General features: G+C 35.2%; 2 protein-coding genes across 4 annotated transcripts in view; both read left to right on the plus strand.

The window, feature by feature from the left end:
• The window catches only part of LOC109068485 (coiled-coil domain-containing protein 120-like), a 42,894-nt gene extending 39,712 nt beyond the window's left edge, over positions 1-3,182 (plus strand). For all 3 annotated transcript variants that reach the window (XM_042761718.1, XM_042761719.1, XM_042761717.1), the window contains exons 10-11: positions 571-1,620; positions 2,641-3,182. In XM_042761718.1, the coding sequence (XP_042617652.1) occupies positions 571-1,620; positions 2,641-2,746 (1,156 nt within the window). In that variant the 3' untranslated portion in view covers positions 2,747-3,182. The remainder of the gene's footprint in view (positions 1-570; positions 1,621-2,640) is intronic.
• A 3,901-nt stretch (positions 3,183-7,083) lies between these two features.
• On the plus strand, positions 7,084-23,601 carry LOC109068483 (ATP-binding cassette sub-family D member 1-like). Its single transcript, XM_042761720.1, is given in 10 exon segments — positions 7,084-8,023; positions 9,760-9,940; positions 10,381-10,523; positions 10,835-11,006; positions 11,945-12,039; positions 15,980-16,125; positions 17,638-17,783; positions 18,793-18,877; positions 19,475-19,600; positions 20,781-23,601. Coding segments are annotated over 10 exon segments (2,304 nt in total). The 5' UTR covers positions 7,084-7,099; the 3' UTR covers positions 21,067-23,601.
• Positions 23,602-24,053: the final 452 nt, after the last annotated feature.

The following is a 24,053-nucleotide window of genomic DNA, read 5'->3' on the forward strand; positions in this document are numbered from 1 at the left end:
TGTGAAATATTTCTACAATTTAAAAGAATTGTTTTCTGATTGTCATATTTATTCTGTGATGGCAAAGCTGAATTCTTTGATGAATAGAAAATTCAAAAGAACAGCATTTATTTGAAATTGAAATCTTTTTCAAACATTTTAATTAAACATTAACATTATAAACTCATTTATTTACTGTCACTGTCTTTACTGTCACTTTTTATCAATTTAATGCATCCTTGCTGAATAAAAGTATTAGTTTAAAAAAATCTTACTGATTCCAAACTTTTGTACAGTGGTATAAAAGTATTAGTTTAAAAAAATCTTACTGATTCCAAACTTTTGTACAGTGGTTTATATATTTCCCATGCAAATTAAATTTGCAATATTATACAAAATTGCAATAAATATTATTCTATACTAAAAATACATACAATTAATAAACGTCTTTATTGTCACTTTTGATCGGTTGCATTCTTGCTGGAAAAAAAACAAACAAATTATTTATAAAATTTTAAATTTAATAAATTAAAAAATAAAATAAAACAAAAAGGTAGTGTATGTATTTTAATGTCTTGTTTATTTGTGTAGGTCAGAATCCTCTAGTGGCACTGCTGCTGTGAAGCAGTGGTCAGACAATCCCGAGGCGTCCCATCAGGTGCCTCTGCAGTCTCAGGAGGGGTCGTCCTCAGGGTCCTATGAGCAAGGGCACAGACGTAGCAATAGCTCCGAGACATTACTCGACCGGCATGGCATCACAGCGGAGGACGGAGGTCAAAGGTCAGGCATGCCTGTACGGAACGGCCCGTACAAGAGCTCGGAAGCCATCATGGACACGACTTTAAAACATGCACAGCGTAGCAGCCCCGAACGGCAGGTAAACGGGCACGCGGAGCTGGCCCGCGTTCACTCAGCCGCGGGAGGTCGAGGAACAAATGGAGGTGTCGGTTACAGTGAAATCCTCATGGATTATGTGTGGGGGAAGCAGCAGAAGATGCAAGCTCAGCAACAGCAAAGACTGCAGGTGCAAAGTAATGCAAAAACCCGGCTGTGGGCCGACGGTGCCAGTGCTCCACCGCCTCCCTACAGGAACGGCTTTGCCCAATCTCAGCAGCTTATCCTAGGCAATTGCCCTCCGGCCTACAGCCCTCTAATGCTGAGAGGGAACCCCGGGGAGCCACGGAGAGTCAAAGTGTCACGCACCAAATCCTGCGGCCCATTCGTTCCCTTACAGCAGCACCAGCAAGAGTCTATCCTGCTCTCTGCCTACACTGAAACCAACACCTCCAATGGCACTAATGCAACACATAACCAGCAGATCGACCGCCTCCACAGGCCACCTCATTACCCTCTCGACTCCTCCGCACCCATGACCCCCGATGACCCCACGCGCAGCCTGCACAAGGCCCTGGCACTGGAGGGTTTGAGAGACTGGTATCTGCGGAATGCGCTGGGACAGACGGCCAACGGAGGGAAGGGCAAAGAGGGGATGCAGACTCAGCGCAGGCGTACCACGACCTCTCTGCACAACTCACACCCCAATCCGCCACTCAAACACCAGCCACAGTCCTTCCAAACAGACACGTCCTGTCCACACATCCCCCAGTCAGCCACATTTCATGGACACCCTCTACACGGCAGGTAATTCCAAACTGAATAAAAACATACATTTATAAAGAAGCCCTTGTGTCATTAAAAAATTTAATTACTAAATAGATGTAAAATAAATACAATATATATATAAAAATGAACGCATTAGGTATTATACATACTAATGCATTTCACATTTTAAGTTGTACAAATGAATAATTTATTAAATGAATTTTCATTACAATGTCTTGAATGAAGAATAATAATAATATATTTTGAATGAACAATAGTATGTTTCTAAATTAATATTTTAAATATTTTTTATATAAATATTTGAAATATTATTTTGAAATATTATTGAAAATAATATTTTTAATACTTTTTTTAAATGTAATTTAATCCTTTGATGGCTCCAGTTCTCAGTGTCATGCAATCCTTGAACAAGAAATAACAGTGGACAACAGTATATTTTTGAATGAACATTAGATAAATATTTTTAATCTTTTATATTTTTTATATACACTACCATTCAAAAGTATGTGGTTGATAATATTTTTAGATGTTTTTGCAAAAAGTATTTTATGCTCACTAAGCCTGCATTTATTTGATCAAAAATAGTGTAAAACATTGTAAAATATAGGTAATGTTGTGAGATGTTATTGTAATTTAACAAAACTGCTTTCTATTTTAATAATTTTTTATTTGTATTTTATTATTTTTTTGATGTGATTTGTTTTTGTGATGTTTAGTTGGGTTTTGAGTGTCATGTGTTCTTTCTTAAGTGTAATTTTTAAAAACAGTTGAGCTTTTGATAACTGTGATACATTTTTTCCTGGATTATTTGATGAATAGAATGTTCAAAAGAACAGCATTTATTTGAAATATTTTTTTTTGTACAAATATAGTCTTTGCTGTCACTTTTTATCAGTTTAATGCATCTTTGCTGAATTAAAAAACAAAAACACCCCCCCCCCCCAAAAAAAAAACATTTATGGTATATGTATTTTCTATATGGTTCGATATTATCTATCATACCTGATTTTGTCGCCTCTTCTTTCTTGTCACTTATAGGTCAATGGAGCTTTCTTTGTACCAGGATACCTTTTCTTCTAAAATGCAAGATATGACACTTAAAGAGAGCAGTAATGACGCACCCACGCCAGGCACGCTGGTCTGACACACAAACAATAAATAGACACAAACACAAAGAGACTACAGCAAACACCAGCTTATGTGTGCATGGAATGGCAGACTGAGAGAATGCCATAATGGACTATTAAAGAGACTTTTTTGTTCCTTTCAGTGGTTAGAATTGAGTAATTCTGACGGAAATCAATCTAACATCAATGTTATACTAACATATGCAAAGCTACCCTTGACATGGAACAAATACTCATACTCAAGACCCTTTTCAGCATGAAATCAAGCTGTCTTCTAGTTTCAGGTCATCTCTGGGTTCCTGCAGACTTCTTATGTAGTTTCCCTTTTAATCAGCAAAAGTAGTAGCAAGCTCTGGCAAAAGAGACAATATGTCAGCACATTCCTATCAGTGAACAATATGAGTTCATTCTATCACACTATTTCCTTGATATGGATTTGTCACAAAATATATAAATGTAGATATTGTTTTTTTTTTGTTTATGGGAATATTTGTGTCTTTTGAAAAGTTGTACTGGATATTTAAGGCCCTTTGAAAAAACAAATCAGGATCTTCTCAATGTTTTTATGGAAACATTTCTATGCAAATTACAATCAAGAAGACTGTGTTTAGACAAAATATATAATTTGAGTTTAATGTGTTTAGGAGAAATTAATAATTTGAGTTTTTTTTTTGTTATTGTGATTAGAGTTTTTAATGTATTTTGTAGTTAAATTAGTATCTTTATTTAATCATAACGTGGAGAAGTATAAATGTGCTTATTTAGGACGATGACTTTAAGAATGGCACAAAGGTCGCTGTGCAGCTCCAACAACATCTTTATCTGTATCACTAGTATTTATGATGGTTTCTATTTCCTCAGGCTGTAATTGTATACCAGTATTAATATCCACAATCACAGAGAAAACAGAGACATTCACAGGTAGAATAAAGGATAAATGGCATTTGATGTATTTAAACATTGAATTTTTTTTAAATTAAACCAGAATGAAAGGTTGAATCTCATGAATTCTGTCAAAAACAAATTTCACTCCAAAATCACAAGACAAAATATATTTTAAAACAATTGTTTTAGGTCTATATTAAGATTAGGATTATATATATATATATAAAAGATTTGCACTATGACATTTTCATGACAAGAAAATACACTTACTCATTACTATAATAGAAGAAAATAATCACATTATTTATGGATTTAAGGATCATCATAGTACTTATTTTGCTGGATTTATGCTGATTTAAAAAGAATCCTTTCTGGACAGGATGAATTTTAATTACTGTAATAAAAATATAATGTGCATGATCACTAAAAATAATAGGAAATATAAAGACACTCAAAAGCAAAACAACCAGATGCATTATGATAATGAGAACTGAGAGGGAAATGTGCTTAGTTATCGTGAAAATAATGCCAAAATGCAAAATAATAATAAGAATAGGTTTTTAAAAAATATTTAGGGAGAAGATTATTCAAAAAAAAAAAACAAATACTGAGAAAAATATAATCTTGTTTTTATTTTGATTTTGGGGTTGAAATATCACTCTTGCGTGTTTCCTCTTCCTAAAACTATCAGGAATTTATAGAAACGACCTCTAGGAGGAGCCACATGATCTGTTTCGAGGGGGTTCTGGATCCATTCAAATCAGCAGCATCCACTGCAGATGCATGTGAAGCGTCCTGCCAGGTGCAGTGCTTGTTGTAAGAATCACCAGCTTCTTGTGTATAGCGCCTTAATTGCAATTGTTCATTGTCCTTCCTATCGGATTGACTGCAGATGTCAGTATTTACTGTATCTCTCAGTAATTGGATTGCATGAAATGAAAAGGATTAATTAACCAAATCAGGACTTTGCCAAAACTAGTAATTTTCCCGCACCCTCCTTTAGAATTTATTTGAATTGTGATACTCAGAATGTGGCGTTGCCTACTAATGATGCCAACCTTTGACCATTGTGCCTAGCAAATGTGACGGGGAAGACTTGTAGAAACAATGATTTACCACTATGTGTATTTCTCACAGCCAGTCTAAATAAAGAATTAGGCTTCTGCTTATTAAACTACAGATTTTATTCTCTCTTTATGACTGAAAAACAAAACAAAACAAAAAAACACAGGTGTTTGGATTGCTGGCTAATCCACTCTAAATAATAGATATAGTCTGCTATGTTTCTTAGTGTGAGTGCTCCCTTCTGAAAAAAAAAAAAACTTGATGTACCAATGCATGCAGGTATCTGTTCGTCGTTATTCCTACTCTATTGTTCCTTGATTTTCATTTTCTTCATTGTGTTATCATTATGTAGGCATCTTGATGTAGGTCTTGAAAAGCTTCTACATGTCAAATGCCTTCACCACGAATATATCTGTAGAGTTGAACTTATACCGAAGCAATCCAAACGTTCTCAGATACTTTGTCAGCAAATGCTGCCGTGCTTGTCTCAGGACTACACTGAAAGCTGCTTTGATTGTGGTCTGTCCATTTGAATCCAACACCACTGATGCATGGAAGTGTCACTAATAGAAATACCATTTTACTTTATCTTTTTTTTAATAAACACAAACTTTAACACAAGAGACCTGTGAGAAAGTTGCCGAATGTTTATAATGCCTGTAAAACCTTGCTGAGGGCATTTTAGGTAATCTCTGTCAAATGTTTTGAAAGATCATCTTACACTTACGTGAATTATGATTAATTCTGTTGAGAACGAGATCTAAAGGATGATGAATATGAAGGATAACAGCCTTTTATTTTTGATTTAAGACTTAATAACTGTTGAAAACCAATGAAATTTGTTATATCTGTTTTACTTCTTCATCGTGGTACCAAATGCTAACACTTTCTGAAGATGTTGTGGACACTATTGAAGATTTTATTTCCCCAGGAACCATTTAAAAAACTTTTTATCACTTTTGGAAGAAACCTTTCCAACTGTATATAGGCTAATTTGCTGTTTTCTCTTTGGTTTTCACCATTTTATATCTCTCTATTAAAAAAAATCAAATGAAAAACCAGGACTGTACAGAGTGTTTTTTTCAATAAAGTGTTTTTGGTCATATGTAGTCATCTGTGTTATTTAACACGGCCTACATGTACTGACTGAATGACTGAGAGGCCTAGTTTATTCAGCTCATAAAATAAATTATTTAATAAACTGAGAGAAAAAAAAAGAAGCAAAAACAGCCTAAGCTGGTTGGCTGGTCTTAGCTGGTTTAAGCTAGAAAGTAGCTGGTTTAACTAAGTTGGTTTGACTAAGATGGTTTTATCTGGTTGGCCAACTGGTCTCCAAGTCTGACCAGCCAAAGAAGTGGCTTAAACCTCACTAAAACTAGCCTGCTGACCAGCTATGACCAGCTAAGACAAGGAAGAACAACCAGCAACCTTTTTTTTTTATTTTTTTTATTTTTTATTTTTTATCAGGGTTACGTTTCAATGCTTCTTGATAACTAAAACTTGTATTACCAGTTGAGTAAGTATTACCATAATTTACTGATATTGTATTACAAGGGCGTATTTTGACAAGGGGTTTGGTTTTTGGCATCATGGGGACATAATTTAATTGTTTGATCAAAATTATTGCTTGGTTCAATTTAGTCGCTGGATGTTGTTAGGGACATAAGTTATATTAGTTATAATTAGTTATAGTTATATTAGCCAGCGGCGCTAGCACCGCGTCTCAAACGACACTTATTTGATATTTAAATGCTGTCTGATTCAATATAGTGGAGATGTAAGCGTGTAAATAATGTTTTATATAGTTTTTGTGTCACCCCGCTGTTTGTTTTTTAGTATTCGAGTTTATTAGCTTGCTAGCTGTCGTTTGAACTACCTCTGACGTTGTTTGCCAGTTTATTTACACTTAAAGTGTATTTTACGTTAGTTTACTTGCAACATATTAACATTTAACTCATCGTATAAACAAACAACATTTCCCACAGCAATCGTTCAGAGGAGATCTGTCATAACATAAGTGTCAACTGTCTCTGATGCTTCTAAAACTCCTTAGCAGAAACAAATCTAGACACAGATGAGACTGGTGACATGCATTTAGAGTTTAAAGGCCTGGGATTGTTTGTTAGAAGGAGAAATATTTGAGTTGGGTTCCCTTCTGAAACTTAGGAGGAGACACTTGTGAGATTGCAGTGTCCTAATAACAAAATTACATACAACTCTCCACTTTTTTTCCAATTTATTTGCTGTCTCTGAAACCTTTGAGGTTTCCAATAGAACGTGTTCGACATGCTGTCAGTTTGCTGAAATCACATTTCGATTCGTTTACATGAATAGACGTACGCATAGCTGTGTACTTTAGCAACCTGCTTTTCAATAACCTTCATTTCGAATGATCTCAGTATCGATAAGCTACAAAAAAAATGTCTGTGTACTCAAAACTGCCCTCAGAGCTGAAGAAACCCGTTGTGAGAAACACCATTCTTCTTGTAGTTGCGCTATATGGTGCGAAGAAATTTTCCCCTTTTGTATATGGCAAGCTTAAAGGAAGGACTAGTAAACAGGTTAAGGCCACAGACCCGGTTACCTCCAATAGAGAACCTCAAGAAGTGGAAGCCGCAAAGAAAAAGAAAAGCTCCCCGGCTGTGAACCGTGAATTCTTCGAGAGGTTGATTCATCTCTTGAAAATCCTCTTTCCTCGACTTTTCTGCAAAGAACTCGGCCTGCTCGGTTTCCACTCTCTGGCCCTCATTTCACGCACCTTTCTCTCCATCTATGTAGCCAATTTGGATGGGCAAATAGTGAAAACCATTGTGAAGAAAGACCCCAGGGCGTTTGTGGTTGAGTTAACCAAATGGCTGCTCATTGCCACTCCCGCCACTTTTGTGAACAGTGCCATCCTTTACCTGGAGGGTCAGCTGACCCTCGCCTTTCGCACCTGGTTGGTCACCCACGCCTACATGATGTATTTCAGCGATCAGACCTATTATCGTGTCAGCAACATGGATGGCAGACTGGCGAACCCCGATCAGTCTTTGACTGAAGATGTGGTGATGTTCGCTGCCTCTGTGGCTCATCTGTACTCTAACCTGACCAAACCTATCCTAGATGTAGTGGTGACCTGTTACACGCTCATTAAAACTGCCGAGTCGAAAGGTGCCAACACCACATGGTCCTCCATCATAGCTGGCATTGTGGTGGCACTTACTGCCAAGATTCTGAGAGCATTCTCGCCCCGCTTTGGTAAGCTGGTGGCTGAGGAAGGCAGGAGGAAAGGCGACCTGAGATACATGCATTCACGCATAATCCCCAATTCAGAGGAGATCGCCTTCTATTGAGGACATAAGGTAAGAGAATAGCCTCTTGGGTTAGTTTTCTGTCTCTATTTACTCACCCTCATGTCTTTCCAAATGTGTATGACTTTGGAACACAAAAGGAGAGGTTTAGCAGCATGTTCACCTTGCTCTTTGAAAACAGTGTCCAGCAGCAATCAAAAAGTCACGTTGCTCAGTGAATACATTTCAGTCTGCTGCTCACACATTGCTGTTTTATATCTTCAAAAGATTTGAAATATAAAACACAAATTTTGTGGTGCTTTCTTGATTTTCAAATTGGGGCCAAAATAAAAAATAAAGTTACAAATATTTTTTATATTATTTATTATTATTATTTAATGTTTTTATTTGATAATAAAATATGATTTATTATTATTATTATTAATTTATTTGATATTTTTTATTTTATGTTAATATAAGATATTATTAAATGTTAATGCAATTTATTTATTTTTAACAAATTTTACTTATGTAATATTGTCTTACACAACATATGTAATTATATTAAAAGTTATTTTTATATTATTACAATTGGCTTGCTTGCTGGGGTTTTGTAGAGCACTTTTTGTTATAAAGAATAATTCATTGTAAAAAATGTTAAACAAACACGATATGCATTTCCAGTTTTAATCACTTCTTTTGATCTTTTTACACTGACAATATAAAAGCTAATTATTTAATTTTGTAAATATATACACTAGGGTTCAAAAGTTTGGGGTTAGTAAGATTTTTGTTTTTGAAAGAAATTAAAATTTTGTTTAGGAAGGATCCATTAAATTGATCAAGTGACAGTAGAGACAGTTATAATGTTACATAAGATTTCAATTTCAAATAAATGATTTTCTTTTTACCTTTCTATTGATCAAAGAATCCTGAAAAATGTAGCAAAGATTTCACAAAAATATTAAACAGCATTTAAAAAAAGAAAAAAGAAAATTCAGCATTGCATCACAGGAATAAATTACATTTTGAAATATATTCAAATTGAAAGCTCTTATTTGAAATTGCTATAATATTTCACAATATTAAATTTTTTTTTTATTGTATTTTTAATCAAAAAATGCAGCCTTGGTGACCTGAATAGAATGAATTTATGTTTTAAAAAAGGGATCACTTGCAAGAAGATTTTTACATCATATTAAGAGATCATCATTAGTTTAAAAACCGTTGCTTTATCCTTTTTTTGTGTTTTATAGATACTGCAGGTTTGGAGGGGTGAGTAATGGTGAGTAAATGATGATAGAGATTTCACTTATGGGTGAATTATCCCTTTAAAAAAGGTGTTTGAGGTCATTTTGTTCATGTGTCCCAAAGACAAGCAAAGTTCCCTGCTGAACAAACAGTGCCACATGCCTGCAATGGGAAATGTTCCCGAACTTCACAGTCATATTGCCAGTCAAAGTGTTCATAGAGAGAGGTCATGTGACGTGTCTGAATACAAAGAAGGCCCTGAAATTGGGGCGAAAGTCTGTATTCACCTCTCTGACCCAAGGCTCACACTCACATACACTGCACTTAACTCACTTAACTTCTTAACCTTCATGATTATTTTAATATGCTCTGATTTGATGCTTAAAAATATATATTTCCTATTAATACAAAAAAGTTGATTGGACACTTTATTATTGGAAACTAATCTGTGTGTGAGCTTGTGTGTTCCTCAGTTTGATGTTATCTTGTTGCCTTTGTATCTGCGTGTATGCGTGTCTGCGTGCGTGTTTGGGTGCCTGCGCCTGTGCCCTGCGCAGATCGAGATGTTGCAGCTGCAGCAGAGCTACACTGCAGTGTCCAAGCAGATTAACCTGATCCTGTTCAAGAGGCTGTGGTATGTCATGCTGGAACAGTTCCTGATGAAATATCTCTGGAGTGCATCGGGCCTGGTCATGGTCGCCGTGCCCATCAACACTGCCACCAGATACTCTAAATATGGTATGGATTAATTTATGACTTCTCTGTGTCTGTGGCTCCAGACGTTTTGGCTCAGTGAATTCAAAACTTCCTTGAACATCCTTGAGCATGTGTTGATATGGTGTTCTTAAGGGGGACAATTAGTTTTTTTTTTTTTGTGTACTATACCTGATTTCACTTCTATAGTAACATTCAAAGTTTGGGGTGTTTTTTTTTTTTTAAAGAAAGAAGTGTCTTTTGCTCACCAAGGCTGCATTCATTTGGTAAAAAAAATACTGTAAAAACAGTAATATTTGAGAAATATTTTTACAATTCAAAATGACCGTTTTCTATTTTAATGTATTTTAAAATGTAATTTATTCCTGTGATGAAAAGCTGTATTTTTAGCAGTCGTTATTCCAGTCTTCCCTTTCATCATTTGATATTTTTCTCATAGTCTTGTTCATTTAACATCCTTTCAGATTCAGAGGATGTAAAACAGGCAGCCCTGGTGATGAAGGAGGAGGACTTGGTGAGTGAACGCACACAGGCCTTCACCACGGCCCGGAACCTTCTGAACGCTGCAGCTGATGCGGTGGAGAGGATCATGATCTCCTACAAAGAGGTGAGATGCATTTCACCTAATAACTTTTCAAAAAGCACTTTCAAATCTAGATTAAGCAGTTCTAAACAAGCACTATAATTGATCTTTAGGGGATGGTAAATCTGAAAGTGTCTACAGTATGAAACCAATATGCATTGGCTGATCATCTATCATCTTTTTGTCATGTAAATGTAGCAAACCTAAACATTGTGCATGCAACTCCAAATAAATCATTTCCTGCCTTTAGACTAGTTGTTTCAGTCAAGAGCTGTTAAAGCTGTTAAAGGGTCTCATGTGTGAAAATGACTAAAAAGTACTCTGTCATCTCACAGGTCACAGAGCTGGCTGGATATACGGCTCGTGTGTATGAGATGTTTGAAGTGTTTGAGGATGTGCGTGCTGGGATGTACCGCCGTTCACTCTCAGAGCTAAAGCCAGAAGAGACAGGGGCGGCTCGGAAGATTAAACATGGCATGAGAGTGGAGGGACCACTCCAGATCAGAGGTTTGATCAACTTCAGTTGCATATATACTGTATATATATATATATATATATATATAGCTATGACTGAAAGAGTGTATTATATACAGCTTAAGAAAGTATGTTTACTTTGCACAGTATACCAATTTTCTATATGCATGCAATATGCAGGTGGCTTACATTTGACGAAATGTATCCTATACAGTAAGTGCATACTGCTCGGAATTCTGTATCCCAAAATGCAATGTGCTCAACTTCATCTTCCATTTCCAGTGTGACAAACAAACTAGAAGCAATTAAAACTGTGAATTTCGATTTGTTCTCTTTCTCATTATTTCATTGGTATTCCAAAAGTGCACACAAAATTGGTTTAAAATTTTCAAGGCAATAACTGGACGCCGTTTGCTGAATTGTCATGTTACAACATTATTGTATATTACAGTTTAAACAGTTACAGGTGCATCCTTTATTAAAGTACACAACCGTTCAAACGTTTGGGGTCAGTAAGATTTTTTTTTCTTTTTTTAAGAAAAATTCAGCAAGAACACATTAACTTGATCAAAAGTGACAGTAAATACATTTATAATGTCACAAAAGATTTCTAATATAAATAAATGCTGTTCTTTTGAACTTTATATTCATCCTGAAAAGAATCCTGAAAAAATGAATCACCAGCTGCACAACAATATTAGGCAGCACATCAGTTTTTAACATTGAAAATTCAGTTTTGCATCACAGGAATAAATTACGATTTAAAATATAGTAAAATAGAAATACAATATTACAATGTTACAGTTTTTACTGTAAAATAAATGCAGCCTTGGTGAGCATACACTTTTGAACAGTATTGAATTTTAAGTACATACTGAACAGTACATAGTAATCAGTACTTTTATATACTACAGTATACTGACCATTTACATGAAGTAATTGTCTTGTCATGTTTGTGTGTGTTTGCTCAGGTAACGTGATTGATGTGGAACAGGGCATCAAATGTGAAAACCTACCCATAATAACTCCAACAGGGGATGTGGTGGTTTCCAGCCTGAACCTACAGGTAAATTCCCATCTTAAACCCTTCTTGAGTCATTTTAATTCATAATCTATTTTTGCCAGTGCAAAATTGGCATGCGGGTGTAGTAGGCATTGCATACTTGTTACATCCAACTAAAACTGCTCTCAGTTTTCCAGCTAAGGAGACTATATATTAAATAATTTCTATCTCTATGCTGCAATATCTCGTGCTCATGCAGAGTAAATGAGTCAGTGGTCTGATGAAACATGCTGTTCCCTGCATGATTTATGTGCTTGTGAAGTGTGAATGTCAATGAGGTTGTTATCTGTTTCTCTAGCATAGGTCTGTGAGAATGTCTATGATAATACAGCATTGCTAATCGGTGCCTGAGCTTTGACAGGTTAAAGTGGATTTAGGTGAAGATATATTATGAGACCCTCGTAAAGAATTTGTATTTATGTATTTTGCTCATTCACTCTTATTGTGTAAATTTTTGCTTGCATTACTTGTTATCTTACATTAGCTTATCTTTATGGAATCTGAATTAGGTTTCCCCACCTATGTGCTTGTGAGAGATATAGTCTGTACAATCCAAAACATGTTGGCAAGACTTGAAGGCGGAAAACTTTAAAGCTAGTAAGATAAGTGCTTCGATTTTTCTACGATTTTTCTTAGATTCTAAGATTTTTCTTTGATTTGTTCTCACCACGGCTGTTTATTATGCACATGTTTTACACCTGCAGAGCTTATACACCGATTGTTGACTGACAACATGGACATGTGTGGGTGTTTTTTTAGCATCAGGTTATTATTTAAGGAAAACGACACTTTAACTGGTCTCTTTTTCTCAAACAATATGTAATAATCTTTTAGCTTTTTTGCAGTGTTGTAGACCTGTTGGCCGTGGTGTCCTGCAGAGTTTAGCTCCAATCCTAATTAAACACACCTGAACCAACTAATTATGGTCTTACTAGGCCAGAGATCTCCAACCCTGCTCCTGGAGAGCTACAGTCCTCCAGACTTCAGTTCCAGCCCTGCTCCAACACACCTGTCTGTAATTATGAAGTAGCCCTGAACACCTTAATTAGCTGGTTCAGGTGTGTTTGATTGGGGTTGGAGCTGAAATCTTGGGTTGGAGACCACTGTACTATGCATACTAGAAACTTCCAGGCAGGTGTGTTAAGGCAAGTTGGAGCTAAACTCTTTAGGACATCAGCTCTCCAGAACCCAGTTTGGAGACCCCTGTATTAATGTATATCATAGTTAATATCAGGGCTTGAAAATGAAAAAAAAAATAAAAATTTAAAAACAAATATCTTTGCCTATAATTTGCCTAATAATAATAATAATAATAATAATAATAATAAAGTACAGCATTTTCTTTACTCAAAAGAAAAGGAAAAAGAGAGATTTGGTAACGTTCTCTCAAAAACAAATCCTCTAAAGTTTAGGCTGTAAAAACGTCAATCCAAAAACGAATTAATTTAAGGTGACGCTGATGCCTACCTCTCTCACTCGGCACAAATCCAAATGTTTCCATATTCCCGACGTATCTGGATGCTAAAATATTATTTATTATATAGTGTTTGTACTTTCATCGACATAAAACATCATCTTTCACATCGGCTATATCAGCACAGTGAGGCGCGGTCGCTGAACGCAACAAATTTTGTACGCAAAATTCTTACGCAAATTGTAAAGCTTTTGCAAAATAAGGAAAACTACTCTCTGCTGTTTCGTTTTCCTTTCCGAAAACTTTGGAACGTGTCACAATGAACCGTAATTTAGCACATTTCTTCTTCCTTTTCGTTTTTCTTTCTTAATGTTTTAATATGATTTAATTTAAATTTTATTTTTGTATTCCTTTTTATGTAAGCCTATAGTTTTTTCTGTTTTCTCGATTCACAGAAGCACTGCAGGTGCGTGTGATCTGTTGAATTCATCTTACACTATCATCAGATAAACTCTTAAGGGCAGTGCATTGCCATTGTGACTTACCTGTGATGAGTTCACAGATGAGCGGAGATTTCACTGGTTGGCGTCAGCGTCACATTTGCATAGTACTACTGGAATTCGTGATTGGTTGACAGCAAATTTCAAATATTAAATGGAACGATAAAATAACGTTATTAACCGGTTAATGGCCATTTCAAATTTTCGATTCTGTTCGGAACTATAAAATTAGATTTTGTTTTTGTTTCTGGTTCTGGTCCTGTCAAAATTTCGTTCATTTCTGGTTTTCGTTTTCGTTTCTTGAACCGGTTCAGAGCCCTGGTTAATATATATTTAACTTAAACTATTAAAAAAACATTTTTATTACTTGAAATAAAATAAACATTATCTGACATAAAATTAAATATAAAAACTTTTTATTTCAACTTGTTTCCAAGGCAATATTTCTCATTTTAATTTAATTTAACTTGATGTACTAAAATAACTAAAACTACAACTACAAAAAAAAAAAAACTATATAGGCATGTATCAAATAAAAACTACTAAAAATGACACAACAAAATTACTAAAACTTTAATTAAAATGAAAATGAAAATAAGAAATATAAAACTAAAAACTAATTCAAAATATTAATTGAAATACAATACTATAATACTATATTATAATATAGTATCTCAATGATACTAAATAATACTAAAATAAATTTATATATATATATATATATAAAAAATTAAACAGTAGAATTCTTGTTTTAATTAGAATTATAAAATATATAATTGATATATACTATATTAAATCTTTATATACTTTAAAGTAGAATATAATTTTTTAATATAGATTCAATATTAGAAATCAAATAAGTGACCTTAGATTTATAATAATCTAGATTGATCAATTTTAGAATGAGGGTACAAAAATATGTATGTCTGCACACCTGTTTGTGAATCCGGTGGAAATTTTGAAAATTCCTGTGCACATCAGTAACTTACACTCAATTATTATAGTATGAGACCCATTGTTTGTCTTTCTTACTATTTCAGTGAGAATTATTTCATGGAACAAATCTCGAATGCACTAGTTATGAATGCAGTGTGTGCACACATTTCTTGAGTCTGGATTGATCATGTGCTCCCTAATGATTAATTCATGTTTCCTGCTAAATTCTGAGAAATGGGTCATGAGTACCACAGTGTGACCCCCCTCTGGTCTGCCCCGGACAATGTGCGATTATATTCCGGTCGCGTGTTGGTGTGCTCTTAGGGTTTCCACAACAGTGCCTCGGATTGCAGGGTGTTAATACTCTCTCATGTCCCTGATGTCGCAGTCATGCGGTGCACTCATGACACAATGAACATTACCCACAATGCTTTCTCAGATTACTTTTGCAGCCAAAAGCAGCCAAGCCAAGAGGAATAGACAATAATGTCATAGTAAAAACCTATCACGGTTGCCAGATGGAATGTGGCGTTACTTTGAGGTTGTTATATTTTTGGATGAACTGTTCCTTTAAGATTAATTTGTCAGCTCTCTCAGGTTAAATCTGTACTTTGCTGCCAGACTGACATCAGAATAGACACTCGACCAGCTTGTCTCTATACTTAGAATTATCATTAACGCCGCTTCAAGATGTTTTCAACCCAGATGATTCACATTGGTTTGGTGTTGTGTTGAAGGTCTTTTAATAGTAGTTGACGCTCTAGCAGGAAGCCGTGCTGGTGTGTTTATGTGTGTCTGGTGAATGGATGGCTTTAGCATAATGACAGGGTGTAGAGAGGGAGCGATCTGGTTTTCTCGGTATGTTGTGCTGCAGAAAGGCCTTTGAAAACCATCAAGCGTTTCCCATCACAGTGGCTCCTTTTAACCCTGTGGCTTTGCTGAATTTGTAAACACATTTAGCTGTTTCCCGTGGTTTGTCCCTCCGTGCATCTTTCTCTCTCTCTCTGTGGGGGTGTAATGCGATCCGCTGCATGCATGTTCGTTCGTGTGTTTTTAGTAACATGTAAGGGGGATGTTGGGTCTTTCTCTCCAGGTTGATGAAGGCATGCATCTGCTGATCACGGGCCCTAACGGTTGTGGAAAAAGCTCTCTGTTCAGAATCCTGAGCGGCCTCTGGCCCGTCTACAGCGGAGTGCTTTACAAGCCATCACCCGAGCACATGTTTTACATACCTCAAAGGTACTGACTGCACACTGTGACCTAAAAAGTGTACACTAAAAGCATGCACTTCACTGGTGATGAGAAGGTATATGCTTTTGAGTATGTAGTAAGTAGGACTAGGGTTTATATCTAGGGTTTATTATGTCAAATGATATGAAAAATGAAGCAATGTTTGTGAATATCACAATGCATTTTCAAGTTGCTATTAAGTTGTTTTGCTATTCCTCCTTTAATTGTGATTTACAGTTAATTGTTTTATTTTGTTTTAATGCTCTGTTTTAAACTTAAGTAGCAAAATCTCAGTGAATTGAATCCTGTTCAAAATTAAAAACTTACCTTCATTATTTAATGAAATGTAACTGAAGGATGAAGGATGTAACCACACTGATAATTTGATTTGATCATATTCAATAATTCTGTAAATCAGAACAAAGGGAGCCAAATGTCATAATTGCCCTTAATAGGGACCAAATGTTAAAATCTAGTCATTTGAAAACAATAGCCATTTTTGAGCAAATACATTAAAAATGTTGAACATAAATAAAAAGACAGAAAATTAAGATATTAATATATTTTTTCTTGTTACACTACATTACCCAGCTTTAGTTGTAAAAGAGTATGTCATAATTGGGAGACACTACAGATGTCATACAATTGTGTGTTGATATCACAGATATCTTTGTCATTTGAGAGTTAACATTTGACTAAATGTAGTCATTTTTGGCTTCATAAAAGCAACATAGCTGCTTCATCCTTGCATTTTTTTGCAAAAAAATAAAACCAAACTATACCAAACAAACAAAAAAATATTTTTTTTCCCACACAGTTTGAAAACCAATATGTCATCCAGGCAACTTTGAGTTTTTGTCATTGTACTATGATTTGGGATGAGCTAATATTAATTGTGTACAGAATATTCTGTGCATGTCTATAGTGTACAATTAGGACTATGATTGTAGAAGGCTGTTGATTTCTCTTTGTGCCAGTTCAGGACCCAGTACTGTGATGCGGTCTGCTGGATTTTGTTTAAGAATTAAGATAAGTCAGAAGGTAGAGAAGTGGTTGTGCATGCATGTGTTTACTTCCATTTCCCACGCCGTGCCAGGTTAATTAGCGCTGATGAGTGTACTGATTAAAAAGAGGAGCACAATCAAAAAGCAGTCAGCACATATGGTGCTCCTGTGACTGCGTTACATGGCGGCTTCTTTCCAGACCCAACAGGAGAACAGCATCTCTTCGTGCTCATGATCACACAACGGAACGTGTCAAACATCATTTCGAGCCAGCTGCTTGTCATTTGGCCCACTTGCAGTTCACTGGATGTCTCTGTATATCAGGACTGTTAAAGAGAAAAAAAAGATTGAATAAGACTTTCAACTGCTTTGAGGATGTGCTTAATGCACAATGATTTTGAGTAGAATACATTTTTAAACACTTTGCCCATTTTGCCTCTATGAGAATTATTAATGCAAAATGTGAAACACAGAGGATAGATGCATAGATAGATCAAACAAGACATACTCTTTTCAGGCCTTATATGTCGGTGGGAACGCTGAGAGATCAGGTCATCTACCCTCACTCTGTTCAGGAGATGCTGGAAAAAGGCATCACTGACCAGCAGCTGGAAGACATCCTCAAAACTGTGAACCTCTGCTACATCCTGGAGAGAGAAGGAGGTAAGAGACACCACGGGAATGTCTTCCGATATCCTCTTCAGTGAAGAGATGGGCATTTTTACAATGTTCAGTTGCATTTTTGCATATATAATTACTTTTTCTGTGGTGGGCTCAACTCTGTAACATACTGAAACTATGTATATTCAATATGGAATATACACAGATTACTGTTTAAAAAAGTTATTACCTTTATTCACTAATGTTACATAAAATTTTTTTTTTTTTTTTTAAACAACAGTACAGTAACAAAATTACTGTTCTTTTGAACTTGATCAAAGAATACTAAAAAAGGATCATGGTTTTCACAATAATATTAAGCAGCACAAATTAATATTTCAACATTGATGATAACAAGAAATGTTTCTTGAGCAGCAAATCAGCATATTAGAATGATTTTTGAAGGATCATGTGACACTGAAGACTGGAGTAGTGATGCTGAAAATACAGCTTGATGTCACAGGACTAAATTATATTAAAATATAGTTACATCTTACAAGTGCCTAGGGGTTTGAAGAAAGCGTAACAATATTAAGGGTTTAAAAAGAGCATTTGTCTGAGCCCCTGCCACAACACAATCCCTTTAAAAGGTTTTATTAAAAGCTCAAAGAGTATACATTATTTTTGAATAAAAAATGCAAAAAGAGGGAAGCAAAACCTCAGGAGGTGCAACGTTAACATATATAACATGAATATCAGTAACATCATATTCAAATCATCATTTAAACATCAAAAACAATCTTATCAACCCCAATCTTTTGAACAGTATTGCATGCAATCTGATATATGAATGTTTGTTTATTTCCACCAGTGTTGCAAGATTAAAGCAAGCACAGCACATTTACTGTACTGGATGTAAAGTGTTGAACTAAAAGATTTTTTTTTTATTTGATAAAATAATATCATATAATTAATGCATGTTTAAATGATTCAGTAATATGGAAGAAGCAAAACTCTATTAGTAGTAAACATATATTATTGTTAGTATTTAAACATTGTTAAATACTGTCACGTTGGGATGCAATGAGCCACTGGAAGGACGTGTTGTCTGGAGGAGAGAAGCAGCGGATGGGCATGGCCAGGATGTTTTACCATAAGTACGTCTGTTCTGTTTGACTGACATTTTATTAAATTTGATACACACGATTTGAGGCAGACACATATATAATGGAAGTACCTTTTTTTTTACACCATGCTTAATACTGGACTAACATCTATTTAAATCCAATTTAATGTAAGTTAATAATCAGGAATATTACTGAGATATTTTCTCAGTAATGATCTTTCAGTTGCTTGAGATAATTGGTAGAATGACTTCCTCTGTCTAAAATAAAAAAAATTATACTTTGAAGATACTAAATTATGTTACATGTAAGAAAGCTTCTAATGGTTTCCTTGAAGCCATTCAAGTGATAAATATTCAATTACTGGACGTTATTAACATTTAACCGGATTCAGTGGGTGTTTTTGGAAACTACGTATACAGCTCACTTTGCATTTGAAGCGAGCAGCTGCTTTAGGGGAGATTATTGTAGAAGCACTGAGATATTTATTAATGGGAATGGAAAAAAAAAAACAAGTCAGAATATAAAACATTTAATAATTCAACTGCCAACTGCTTCTAAGTCTGTTTTAAAAGTCCCCAACAACTTGTGTGTTTTTAAAGCTGATAAATCTCTGGTTTATCTCTACAGGCCTCAATACGCCCTCCTGGATGAGTGCACGAGTGCTATGAGTATTGATGTGGAAGGCAAAATCTTTGAAGCTGCAAAGGATGCTGGGATTGCTCTTCTCTCTATTACACACCGTCCTTCTCTCTGGTGGGTTTTCAGTCGTATGAAAATGAAGAGCAGTTGCTTTATTGCTAGTGGAAGTGTATTTATGTCAAGCACTGACTCATAAACACATAAGATAAAAGGGTTCATATGATGGAAAACAGGATTTTTCTTGCTGTTTTGAAGTGGGAGTTTGATGTGCTATTTAGACAAACTGTAATATTTACAACACAGAAAAAACAGACTACCCAGACTAGTTATCCAACAAAGCTGCAGTAATGGGTTAAAGGTGCTGAAAACATGTCATCAAATCACAAATGGATGCCCTGAGAGAAAACACCCGTCTCTGTGATCGCACTAGGCAAAATAAAAAGTCAAGGGAGCAGCCCACGCTTTTTTAGTCAATCAGAAAACTAGCCAGGATGAATCATGTCATGCCTTCGGGTTATGGAGAAAGGGTGTGCGGAAGTTAGCAGGTGAATCGTTTAAGCATTCCTCATGACATTGCATCCATTAACACATTAACATAAAACTGTTTAGATTTTTTTTTTTAAACAAAATAATACTTCCATTGAGCAAGGATACATTTAATTGATCAAATGACAGTAGAGATTTATGTTTAGAAATCAAACTTTCTATTCATCAAAGAACCCTGAAAGAAATGTATCACAGTTTCCAGAAAAATATAAACTGTTTTCATAACAATAATTAGAATAAATATTTCTTGAGCACCAATTCTAAATCATATCAGAATGATTTTTGAAGAATCATGTGACACTGAAGACAGGTGATTCAGGAATGAATTACATTTTAAAATATATTAAAATAGAAAACAGGTCATTTGATTTGTAATAATAATTCACAATTTTACTGTATTTTTGATCAAATAAATGCATCCTTGGTGATCCACTGGTTTTACCCTGATAAATAAAGATGTGAATTATGCCATTACCCAGATTTTAGCAAGACACAATATAGGTAATTTGCATACAGAAACCTGGATTTCCCTTATAAAGTGATGTTACAGAAATCAAATAAATAACAATAAACTTTAGAAGTGTACAATATGCTCAGAGTGCTGTAAAACTTTCAGGGAAAAGCCCATATGAGTACACCTCACAGCTTTAAACATGGTTTCATCCAGAAATTTCTCTACTAGTGTCTTTGTGTTACTTTCAGTTCAGTCAAAATGACACACCTTGTCCTAAACTTCCTCTGCTGACAGGAAGTACCACTCCCACCTGCTGCAGTTTGATGGCGAGGGCGGCTGGCGCTTTGAAAAGCTGGACGCCTCCACGCGTATTTCCCTGCAGGACGAGAAGCTCCGACTTGAGACCCAGCTCTCGGGAATTCCCATGATGCAGCAGCAGCTGGCAGAGCTGTGCCACATTCTGGGAGAAGACAGCAGTCTGACAAACCCAGGGGAAGTGGAGGAAGATGACCAGAAGGAGGGGGAGGAGAAGGAGAGAGATGTGGTGTCTGGTAGAAAAGAGAAAGAACTTATAGAGTGATTTAGAGATAGGTGTGAGCGTATGTGTGTGTGCATACAGTATATCTGCCCACATTTGTTTTAGATGCATGCATTGACTTGAGAATGTGTTTCTAATAGGGTTGGGAATCAAGAACTTAATCAGAACCAGTTCCATTTTTTAAGGAAATATCACAGCGGGAATCGTTTTAAGGATGTTTGGTTCTATTGACGGTTTTAGAACGTTTACATTCCACCAACGATTCAGAAGAAACTCAGCAATAAAATATGCAAATCAGATGAATGTATCAGAGCCACATTGAACCACCTTTGCTGTTGTCATGATGATCACTGTGCATCTTATTTTTTAGCTTGCATGAGAATCAGCAATCAAAAGTTGAGTGTGTAATTGTCAATTTCCATGCTTTAAAAAGTCTGTGAAAATTGGCTATAACCTTTTCTTTTTCACACACTGATTACATTTAGGGTTGTGAGTCATTCAGAACTGAATTCAGAATGTTTTTAACCCTTGTGCTGCAAAATCATTTACCTAATAGGCCAGAAAATGGCTGGCCTTTTAAAATAATTGCTTATAAAATTCTTGTTATGCTGTATTTTCACCAAATCTTGGATTTAATTTTTTTGTCAACTTGTTTTCTTTCAATCAGCACAGATTTTGTATATCTTTTTTCGAACTGATTGATCGTAGGCCTTTTTGATCTAAGTGAATGCACCTCAGATTTTGAGTCAAAAAGCGTTATTTGTGGATAATCAATCAGTTCTAAAAAGAAAAAGAAAACCTGTGCTAACTGAATCAGAATCAAATTCAAATTTGAATGCAAGAAAATGTATTTAAAATAATTTGGTATTTTAGAATTTAGAAATGTCATTTTTACCTAGAAATTGTCAAGAAAGTTTTGAAAAAACTTTACTTTTTGAGGTTTAAAGAATTTAAAGAATGAATAATAGATAAATGGATATATTCTATTAAACTGATTTGAAAGTGTCAGTTTTTAAATTCTCAGCTAAATAGATGGTATAATTTAGGTGAGCTAAAGAAACAGATAAAATGCATTCTTGTCTTTTCCCAAGAATTGCATAATACATGAAATTTTATTTCAAAATTTCACAACAGGCTTCTGAGGGTAGTGAATGCAGAACACTAATTTTCCATTCTCTCTGCTTCAAAATTACTATTAACAGAACCATTAAGGATTCAGAATCAGATTCCCATATTTAGTCTCTAGACAGAAAACGCACAGTGAACACTTTAAAGCTTTTTTAGCTGTACAAAGACAATGCAGTTAGTGTGTGTGTGTGTTTGTTTATGTATGCATGTATGTACTGTATGTGTGTGTGTGTGTGTAGTACTCAAGACTGGGTGTGTTTTGGAGGGGGTGGGAGACAGCTGCCAACTCCACCAGGTGCAGTCAATGATGAAAGCCCCTATGAAAGCTGTTCCTCTTGCTCGTTATCGCTGTTCTCTGAAGAATTCTCTGGAAATCTGTGAACCCAGGCAGCGTGTGTGTCTGTGCCTTTAGGGAAAGGGAGTTAGGGCTCTGCTGTTTTGTATCAGTTCAGTGGTGGTATTTTCAAACTTGTAAGTCACCATGAGTGCTGTAGTTCAAATCCGTGCCGTTTTAACACAACATCAAAAAGGGTACATTTGTCCTCAGTGCAGATGATATGTGTTTTTATTATTATCCAGTTCTAATAGATATTTAAACAGTGACCACATTTCCATGCACATGAATGCTGTGTACATGTATACAGGAATACCTCAATAGTATGCTGTTAACATTTTTTCTGTGATAATGTGCAAGTAATTGTGGTCAATAAGAAATGGCTAATTTTAAAATGTAGCTTTTATTCTTTAAACAATCAGCGAGAAGCTATGGAAGCCTTTTTGCACCACAGGATGAAAAAAATAATTGCAACTTTTTATCTTACATTTCTGACTTGTTTTCTTGCAGTTCTGAGAGAAAAAAGTCAGAAATGCAAGATATCAACTCAGAATTGAGAAATAGAAACATGCAGTTCTAGGAATTATTAATCACAATTAGTTAACTTTCAATTGTAAGATATAAACCCATTTCTGTTGTCTGATAAGCCCAAGTTTATGTCGTCTGATATATCTGTTGTGTTAGTTGTAAGGTGATGGCCACTAGAGTTAATCTGAACATTAACAAGACCTCTTGCAGCTGAGACATTTCTCTAAAGTGTCCTTAGAATTTCAATCATTTATTTTAACATTTCAAAGTGCTTTTGTTCTCTTGTTGTGTGTTGACTTCAGAAGGTCAGTCACTTGAAAGATGTTTGACGATTGTAACATTTAATTACTGCTTTAAAAGAAATTTCCATTAAAAAAAAACATCTGTCCACAATATTTGTATGACATTGAATTTCATAATGTCTGTATTTCTTACTAAAATATTTTATAATGTGAGATTTTGCACACATAATGCACGTGATTTTACTTTTGCTAACGCAAACTATTTTGTATTATGTTTTTTTTTTAGGTATGACTGATAAAAGCGATTGCAATGTAATTGATTCAATATTGGACCCTTTGCACATTTGCCGAAATAATTAAAAAATGTATCTCTGCAGTCTAATAAAACATTTCCTCTTGAAAACTCTCCATTCCTTCTTTTATAGCATATGGATTCAGAAGGAAATTGCAAAGTTGGTTCAGATGGCTTTTGTGCTTTCTCTGAACATAAACTGTCCATTGCACTCGAATACATTTAAGAATGAATCTGAAATGCTCTTTGCATAATATTTATATTTGGGCTTAGGAAGCTTCTTTTTATATTACACAGATAGACAGAGACAGATAAATGGATAGTGGGACAGATTGTTGACTTGTATGACTTTCTATCCATGTGTCTACCAGATAGAAAGATAGATACTGGAGATATAGAAAGACAAGGCAATTTGATAGAAACAGACAGACAGACACAGATAGAGAGATAGGTAGATACTATATAACTGTTTCTATCAAATTGTCTGTCTATCTAGATAGATAGA

This window comes from Cyprinus carpio, chromosome A8 (assembly GCF_018340385.1).
Source record: "Cyprinus carpio isolate SPL01 chromosome A8, ASM1834038v1, whole genome shotgun sequence".
Lineage (NCBI taxonomy): Eukaryota > Metazoa > Chordata > Actinopteri > Cypriniformes > Cyprinidae > Cyprinus > Cyprinus carpio.